Source organism: Sinocyclocheilus anshuiensis, unplaced genomic scaffold, assembly GCF_001515605.1.
Source record: "Sinocyclocheilus anshuiensis isolate Anshui unplaced genomic scaffold, SAMN03320099.WGS_v1.1 scaffold1416, whole genome shotgun sequence".
NCBI classification, from domain to species: Eukaryota; Metazoa; Chordata; class Actinopteri; order Cypriniformes; family Cyprinidae; genus Sinocyclocheilus; species Sinocyclocheilus anshuiensis.
The window spans coordinates 49,232-58,629 of NW_015544203.1; the positions used below are offsets into that span (position 1 = coordinate 49,232).

Here is a 9,398-nt window from a genome sequence, read left to right on the forward strand (position 1 = left end):
AGCTAACCAATCACAACACACACTGGCCCAGCTAACCAATCACAGCACATTTAGTATTTCAGAAGGCGGGCCTTCATTTGATACAGGAACTATTCGAGCCATTCATGCCAGACTGGGGAGAGAGGTGTTGTAATAATGTAAAATTAACAACCTAGTATGAGAGCCTGTTCTAGTACACCCCCAAAACAAAATCAAGACTTTGTAAAAGAGCATAATAGGACCCCTTTAATAGGGATTTGAAAACTGCCAGCTTGAAAGTATTCGGGACATGTTAATAATATTGAGAAGTATTGACATGTACATTGCCAGCAGCCATATCACCCTGTAGCCCAAGACTGGTTGCCCACTGAAGCTAAGCAGGGCTGAGCCTGGTCAGTACCTGGATGGGAGACCTCCTGGGAAAACTAGGTTGCTGCTGGAAGAGGTGTTAGTGACCACCCTTGTGGTCTGTGTGGGTCCTAACGCCCCAGTATAGTGACGGGGACACTATACTGTAAAAAGCACCGTCCTTCGGATGAGGGGTTAAACCGAGGTCCTGACTCTCTGTGGTCATTAAAAATCCCAGGATGTCCTTCGGAAAAGAGTAGGGGTATAACCCCAGTGGTCTCTGACCCTCATGGCCTCCTAATCATCCCCATACACTGATTGGCTTCATCACTCTGTCTCTGCTCCACCAATAAGCTGGTGTGTGGTGGGCGTTCTGGCGCAATATGGCTGCCGTCGCATCATCCAGGTGGATGCTGCACACTGGTGGTGGTTGAGGAGATTCCCCCGCTTTCATGTAAAGTTCTTTGAGTACCCAGAAAAGCACTATATAAATGTAACTAATTATTACATGTACATGTTGATTTTTTTAAGCTCTATATATCTAAATGTTTTGATGTGTGTTGCTTTGTGCCATTAAACTGACATTAAACTTTCTTTTTCTCCTTAGGCCTGCGGGTGCTGAAGGAGGAGAGTCAAGAACTAAATAAAAGGGAAATTAAGGATCAATATGAGAAACATCATTCATTAATAACGGGAGAAAACTCTTTAAGTTGCTCACAGAATGAAAAGACTTTGTCACGAAAAACAGCTCAAACGACTAGTCAAACTAGTAGTCATTTCGATCAACATGGAAACCTAGATGTCGACATGAGAATTCACATGGGAGACAAGCCATTCTCCTGCCAGCAGTGTGGGAAGAGTTACACCTCGAAAGGTAGTCTTAAAGATCACATGAATATTCACACTGGAGAGAACCCTTTCACCTGCCAACATTGTGGAAAAAGTTTCATTCGAAAAGGAAACCTGACTGTCCACATGAAAATTCACACTAGAGAGAGCCCATTCACCTGCCAGCAGTGTGGGAAAGGTTTCGTTCAGAAAGGCAGTCTTAAATCCCACATGAGAGTTCACACTGGAGAGAGTCCTTTTACCTGTCAACAATGTGGAAAAAGATTCACTCAAAAAGGAAACCTGAAAGTCCACATGAGAATTCACTCTAAAGAGACCCCATTCACCTGCCAACAGTGTGGAAAAAGTTTCACTCAAAAAGGAAGTCTTAAAGATCACATGAAAATTCACACTGGAGAGAACCCATTCACCTGCCAACATTGTGGAAAAAGTTTCATTCGAAAAGGAAACCTGAAAGTCCACTTGCGAGTGCACACTAGAGAGAGCCCATTCAGCTGCCAACAGTGTGGAAAAAGTTTTTCTCAGAAAGCAAGCCTTAAAATCCACATAAGAATTCACACTGGAGAGAAGCCTTTCACATGCCCTCAATGTGGAAGGAGTTTTACACATAAAGGAACCCTTAATAACCATGTGACAACTCACACAGGAGAGAAGCCATTTGTATGTAGTCAGTGTGGAAAGTGTTTCCGATTTACGGTAACCCTTAAAGACCACATGAGGATTCACTCGAGAGAGATCCATTTTATATGCCATCAGTGTGGAAGGAGTTTCACAGACAGAAATGATCTTAAGAATCATGTAGGAACTCACATCGGAGAGAAGCCTTTCATGTGCCATTACTGTGGAAAGTCTTTCAAAAACAATGCAAATCTTGAGGTTCATTTAAGAATTCACACTGGAGAGAAGCCTTTCAGCTGCACTCAATGTGGAAAGAGTTTCACAGTTAAAGGAAACCTTGACATTCACATGAGGGTTCACACTGGAGAGAGGCCTTACAGGTGCCTTCGGTGTGAGAAGAGTTTCACATATCACACGGACCTGAAACGTCATTTGCAAACCCATTCTGGAAAGAAATTCCAGTGTTCTGAGTGTGACAAGGGGTTTCGAAAAATTAGCAATTTCAGAAAACACCTGCATATGCTTTCGGGAGGAAGACCATTTAATTGTGTTAAGAGTAAAAGAAAAATCCCCAAACTCTCATCACACTTAGAGTTACATATGAAAAGGCATGCATATGTGAGACTGTATTCTTGTTGTTTTTGTGGAAAGAGTTTTAAATGGCTCGGCCATTTAAAATACCACCAGAAGATGCGTATCTGTGTGAAATCAAAGCTGCGTTTACGTCGCAGATGACTGGCCCAAACTTGGTTTTCTGCTCAAATAGTTTTTTGTTTTTTTTTACGTTGTTCACATGCCATTTTAAAATCATGTAATTTGGTTTGTATTGAGGTTTTTTTCTTCTTCAGTATAATACTTAAAAATCAGTATGTTGTATTCATGTCTACATTGCATTCAGAACATATTCATTAAGCATCAAAACCCATTGATAAGTGTTCAGATTTTTTTAGATTTGTTGAAGCACCTTTCTGCAGTGATTACAGCCTCAAGTGATATTTTGGAGTATGATGCAATACATTTTACACTCCTGGATTTACAGATTATGTGTCTTTTTTTTCCCCTTCATATAGCTTTCTCAAGCTGTCAGATTGGATGGGGACTGACGGTGGACAGCCATTTTCAAGTTTCTCCACAGATTCGATTATATTTCAATCTGGGCTCTGGCTCTGTCACTCAAGGACATTCCCAGAGTCATCCCTACGCCACTCTTGCATTGTCTTGGCTGTATTTAGGGTCATTGAAGGTGAACCTGCCGCCTAGTCTGAGTGCTGTGGGACAGGCCACATCTGGAAAAAGACTGTGGAAGAGCACATTTTCGGTATCTATCTGGAGGTTGGCTGCAAACTTGGAACTTGGTCCATTTCACATTTACTTGGGATTGGTTCATCCACTGCCTGCATGATAACAAAACATGTCAGTCATTGTTGTGCATTTGCATCAAATTTACATTAAAACACTTTCTGAAGATAAATTCTAAGTTGTTGTTCAAGGTTTTTGTAGCCATTGGATTTTCCACAATGTGGTGGGGCTATCAACCCACATTGGTATTTTATGTCCACCTAATAGCTCTGCAGGCTATTATATTTGTAAATGTTTTTACTCAGGCATCCTACAAAGTGTGGGAGATTAACGTAGCCTGGTCAGGAAAACATTTATCTCATGAGGTCCTCAAAGATTATAATGGGAGTTTTACTGAACTCAGTCACTGATAAACTCATGCTGAACTGACGTGATTGACAGCTGCAGCGATTATGAATGGAGTGTTCTTTGTTCACCTTCTCCATTGTACTTTTTTGTACTTGATATAAAGTTTGAATCGATTGAACTTTTTCTAAATCGTTTACACAGATAGGCCTATCGGGGTAAGCAAATATATATACATGCAGCTTTTCGTGGGCAGGAATTTCTGGAAAGTTGGAGTGAAAAAAGAAACATTCACTTACACTTTCATATTCATTTATACTTCATCCTGACTCTGTGCCGTGAACTTGCTGACTGTGCACGCTCCAGACGAGGCGTTTATACTTGACGTACTCGCCGTTGTATACTTCTGTGAAACGGCATGGGGCGACTCGGAGTAATTGTTCTTCAAACCATCAAAAAGCATGTCCCCCCCACTTTTCAAAATCACGTTTGTCCCCCCCTGCTGAGTTTTGCGGTGTTTCGTGAACGAATCGTTCGCGAAAGTCACTGATTCAATGATTCATTTATAAATACAGCCACTTGCTTAGTTACTGAATGAACAAATGACTCGATGACTCACGCATTAGACAGTGACTTACCGCCACCTACTGGCGCTTTTAGTATTTAAAAGAATCACTTTTCACTTTTTTATCATCATTGCATAATTAATCTATTGAATTTGTATTTTTTTTTAAACATTAATATTCTATTTATAAAGATAAAAAATGCATTGGAGAGTCAATTTAGGGGCAAATATTGTCCTTTAATGGAAATGTTGCAGTCTAAGTGGAAGAGAGGGGGTACGCAGAAATGCCTCAGGGTCTGGGAGCCACTGATGTAGAACATTCTGTCCTGTGCAACAAGTGATTTATTTTAAATTTTCAGGTACAGCGGTTAGTTTGAAATAAAAGTTTGTTTAACAGTGGAAATTGAGTCTCACATTATTTAAACATTATTCAAAACATTAATGGTGAACATTTTCGACTTTATAAAATGATTCTCTCAAGTCTTGGCATTCGGCCCCTATTAAACAATAAAGAAAGTAAGACATATTTTTCTTATACATAGTTTAGTAGCCTACTATTCTTTTTGGCAGAATTGATCATTAATCAACTTAATTATTTCCTGGATTTTGTATCACCATAGTCCCTAAATGTATGTAAATGCAGGAAATGGGTTTCAAATCGAAAACATTTTCCCCCATTTTGTGACCCCTCCACTTCTCAAACCAAAGTCACACCCTTGAATGTGACTGATATGTTCGTTTGTTGTTCTTGGAACAACATTCCTATCAAACAAATCATAAGCCAAACCCTAACCTACATAAAAAAATCATGAGGGATACGACATAAAATCATCTTGCTCAAGCCCTTAAGAACAAGAAGTGGCTCTACCTGATGGGCCGTAATGGTCCCGGATGCTGTAAAGACACTTCCACGTTCTCCTCGACTGGGGGTGTGAGAGGCGGAGGAGGCGGGAAGTCCTGCATAATCTCCGTCTCTCTGATGGGCAGTGGTGCCGGTGGTGGTGGAGGAGGAGATGGTGGCGGAGGTGCTAAAAACACTTCATCATCATCTTGCGACACAGCTATACTCTGAACATCTTGAAGGTTAGATTCTGAGATCCGAAGAGAGAGAAGAGGCTTTGTTGGGGAAACCGGGCTCTTGGGAAGGATTTGCAGCCTTGAATCAAGTTGTGACCCCGTGACCTCTGGGTTTGGAGGTGACGGAGTGGCCACCGGACACGGGAAGTCCTTCAGAGTGTCTTCAGAAGTGCTGGTGTCGCTGGAGTTTTGCCGCACCATTCCTGGTGCTCCGGACGGACTTTGTGGGCCAGTTTCGGGAAATGCAATAGAATCCAGGTTGGGCTGACACAGTATGTCTCCGTTATGCCAGTCAAGGCTGGCGGCAGTGCCTGGAGAGGTGAAAGGGCAAGGGAGTCCCACAGACGCAGCCAGACCTGAAGCACTCTGCGCTCTAGGCTGGTCCGAATGTCTCTGACGCTCACGCCTCAACACGGGTGCGTTTTGCTGGACAGGACCCTGGTTTAGCTGGTAACTCCTCTCCATACGTGCTGAACTTGACGGCTGTTTGTGTCCCATGTTCGCCAACACCCTATTAAAAGGCACAATATGTAAGTTTTCGCCACTCGAGGTCGCATTTTCAAAACAATAACAAAGTCGAAGCTTGATGATGCTATGAAGGAGGATGTTCCCGGATGAGGTAATGAATTATTATTTTTTTATTACATGTACTTTCCCCAGTTATTCAAACAGCGAATAAATTATACAAGAGAATGCGAGCAAAGAACATTTACATTATCAAAAAACATTATGACTGACTTCAGTCTAGCGCGAGTTTAAGCACTCTCAAAAAACTCATAATCAGTAAAGCTGTCTATACACGGTTTGATGAATGAATCTCTTACATCATACTTACATCTGCACTTTGTTGTTTATGAGAGAATTCGCGTGAGAGCTGAATTCAGTCGGTGAGCGCGTGCAGTGAACAAAAAAATCTTCTGAACGCCTCTGATTGGCTATTGCATTCATAAGCTCAACAGACTCCTGTGTGATTGGTTATAATGCGCAACACTGTAAAAACTTGTAAAAAATAATGGCACAACATTGAGCAGATCTAAATTTAATGCTGCGGTCAACACTTTTCATTTCATTTTCACTTTATTCGCAACAGCCATAATGTATTTAAGTTAACTGTATAGCAGCATTTGTGTCTGTGTGTTGCCATAGTTACTACAAGCGGAAACTGAGGATAGTGCGGATATTACGTCATTGATAGGCGACAATGACTAGGGACGAGTCATTATTTAAAATTGGAATTTCTCTGGATTTACAAATCCTTGGGAACTTTTGGGATAACATAAATACAGAACTGCATGAAATATACCACACTGTGCAAGTAGTTTTTGGATATCTGATTATGTAAATCTTACATATTGTGCCTTTAAAACATGCATATGAAATGAGAAAGTACCATCATTATGTTGTGCTTGTCAGGTTTCCAATACCTGTCATTTTTAAAGTAAATTAAATGCAAATCATTTATCCTTCTGGTGGGAATTTGTGCATGGCACAAAACAAACTCAAAAATAGCTGCAGCGGGACTCTGTCACTGCCACTGACCGATTAAGGGTTGGTCCTTAATTTAAGACCTTTTATGGGTAAATATTTCCATAAAACTCTGTTTCAAATAGTTTTGAACTTGCAAAGAAATTCTTGCTCTTTAAAGGGCTGCACAATTCTTGTGAAGAATTACAAAAATGTTCCTCATGCAAATTTGTCTTAATTTAAAGCCTATAGAATGCAAATATAGATCATCCAATGAAAAAATGTTTATATGTATAATTGTTTTAGTATGTGAATTCTGTGCAAAATAATATCTACACATGTTGTATATGGGACTTTATTTGTAAGACACGAGAAGTGAATGTTTTTTAATGTATACACAAACCTGTTTTCAAAGGATTCCTTGGAGGAAACTCTCAACAACTGAAGGTCTCTGGCTAAGAAGTCCTAGACAAAAAGAGAACAAATAATATTTTATATGAGCAGGTGACATTGTAGCACTTTCTGGTAGAGGTGAAAATAGTGAAGTTTCATTCACCAGGAACAAGAAATTAATCATTATTTCATGGTTACCTCAAGTTTAGGGAACGTTGGTACTTTAATGTTAATTTTAAACTCAAGCGCATGCCATGACTACTGATAAACTAAGATCAGTTAATAAAAATAGACACAGCATGACAACATCCTCATAGCTGAACTATGTCGTATTTAATTAGCATGAACTGTGAACAGATGCAAAGACTGTGACCTGAATGGTGCGCTTGGTTTTGATCTTTTTTCATGGCCAGAATGTTTAGGTTTATGTAAAGCCACAATATCAGCAAGTAGCAATGTCATCATGCTGGTATTTTATCTCCTGCTTGAACCATTTCCAATTTTGCGTTGCTGGAATAGTCTGGGATTTCACAGGATAGTTGTACGTCTACTGTACACGGTCATCATCATACCAGAACCATTATCGTTTACATAAAGGATAATTATTCTCCTAGATAAATGGTTTTCTTAACCATTCCAAATATTTTAAACCCAAAACCATGACGGGTTGTCCATTATCTCCAACTCCTCCCCTCTGGCACAGAAGGAGTGCAGTTATCTGTTGTACATCTGTCAGATCTCTGACTAAAACCCAGGCTCTGTGGCACCAAACAGGAAGTGAGGAGCACTGGCCTCTTCCTGTGGAGCACCAAGAGTGGGTACAAAAAACGATTATCTGCCCATCTATAGGAAAGGGACTGTTTTTTTGCCCTATAACAGACAGACCACCAAGTACCATAATTGGCTGAAAACGTATACACGGATTATCACTGAACACCAGCTTAACTGTTGCCCCAAAAATTAAAATGCCATCATTTATCCACCCTCATGTCAAGACATAATTTCTTCTGTGAAAGATAAAAAAGAAGATATTTTGAAGACTGTTTTTGTCCATACAATGAGTCCAAGTTTTGGTGTCAAAAACAAGGTCCAGTTGGACCCCATTGACTCTTATTGTATGGACAACATTCTTCAAAATATCCTCATTTGCATTCCACAGAAAAAATAATTTAGGTTTTAGTGACATAAATGTGAGCAAATGATGACCATTTTCATTTTTAAAAAAGTTGAATCCTATTTCTTTAATGTATTTAACAATAGCACCATATATTTTACCTTGTTCTGCATGCTCTTTCAAGAGGTTTGACAAATTAAATGATTCAACACCCATGTTTCTTACTTCCTTAATGAGTTTCTTACCGCCACCTACTGGCGCTTTTAGTATTTAAAAGAATCACTTTTCACTTTTTTATCATCATTGCATAATTAATCTATTGAATTTGTATTTTTTTTTAAACATTAATATTCTATTTATAAAGATAAAAAATGCATTGGAGAGTCAATTTAGGGGCAAATATTGTCCTTTAATGGAAATGTTGCAGTCTAAGTGGAAGAGAGGGGGTACGCAGAAATGCCTCAGGGTCTGGGAGCCACTGATGTAGAACATTCTGTCCTGTGCAACAAGTGATTTATTTTAAATTTTCAGGTACAGCGGTTAGTTTGAAATAAAAGTTTGTTTAACAGTGGAAATTGAGTCTCACATTATTTAAACATTATTCAAAACATTAATGGTGAACATTTTCGACTTTATAAAATGATTCTCTCAAGTCTTGGCATTCGGCCCCTATTAAACAATAAAGAAAGTAAGACATATTTTTCTTATTTCTTATACAGTAGCCTACTATTCTTTTTGGCAGAATTGATCATTAATCAACTTAATTATTTCCTGGATCCTGGATTACCATAGTCCCTAAATGTATGTACATGCAGGAAATGGGATTCAAATCGAAAACATTTCCCCCCATTTTGTGTCCCCCACTTCTCTAATAATATTACATTCATTGTGTCATAGATTAAATAATTTATGAGATTTTACAAGATGTATTCAGGTAGATTCCATTAAAAAAATCAAGCCTTAAAAACTACTCAAAAATATTATGTGTAATATCAATCTCAGTTACTGAAGATAACGGATGTCTTTACCTCTCTCAGGCGCGTATTGACAGCAAGCAACGGAGGCAACGGAGCAGAATCACAGTTTTAAGTATATAGTTTATGTACACTGTAAAAATAATTTTGAGATTTTGCCATTTGCCTTCCAAATGTTGGCCCTAAGAAACGAAATGAAAAAAGGAAATCGGTTTAACCCTTAAATGCATACCTCGGGTGTTTAGCGACCCGGGACATCATTCTCTCTCTTCTCCCTCCTTCATTTTTTAAAGTTTGACATCAGCTTTCTTAGTATTCTTCAATCTATTCATTATAAACAATATAACAAGAAAAAAATAATAAAATATAGAAG

At 39.1% G+C, this 9,398-nt stretch overlaps 2 protein-coding genes across 5 annotated transcripts in view; one reads left to right on the forward strand and one right to left on the reverse strand.

Moving 5' to 3' along the window:
• The window catches only part of LOC107696860 (gastrula zinc finger protein XlCGF57.1-like), a 33,035-nt gene extending 29,804 nt beyond the window's left edge, over positions 1-3,231 (forward strand). For 3 of the 4 annotated variants that reach the window (XM_016497394.1, XM_016497396.1, XM_016497395.1), the window contains exon 3: positions 935-3,231. In XM_016497394.1, the coding sequence (XP_016352880.1) occupies positions 935-2,529 (1,595 nt within the window). In that variant the 3' untranslated portion in view covers positions 2,530-3,231. The remainder of the gene's footprint in view (positions 1-934) is intronic. The other variant, XM_016497397.1, reaches the window with a different exon arrangement.
• Positions 3,232-4,867: 1,636 nt separating this feature from the next.
• On the reverse strand, positions 4,868-7,038 carry LOC107696858 (formin BNI1-like). Its single transcript, XM_016497392.1, has 2 exons — positions 6,948-7,038; positions 4,868-5,591 (listed from the first exon to the last, which is right to left on the reverse strand). Exon 2 carries the CDS (start codon positions 5,576-5,578, stop codon positions 4,868-4,870), a length of 711 nt encoding a protein of 236 aa, XP_016352878.1. The 5' UTR covers positions 5,579-5,591; positions 6,948-7,038.
• Positions 7,039-9,398: the final 2,360 nt, after the last annotated feature.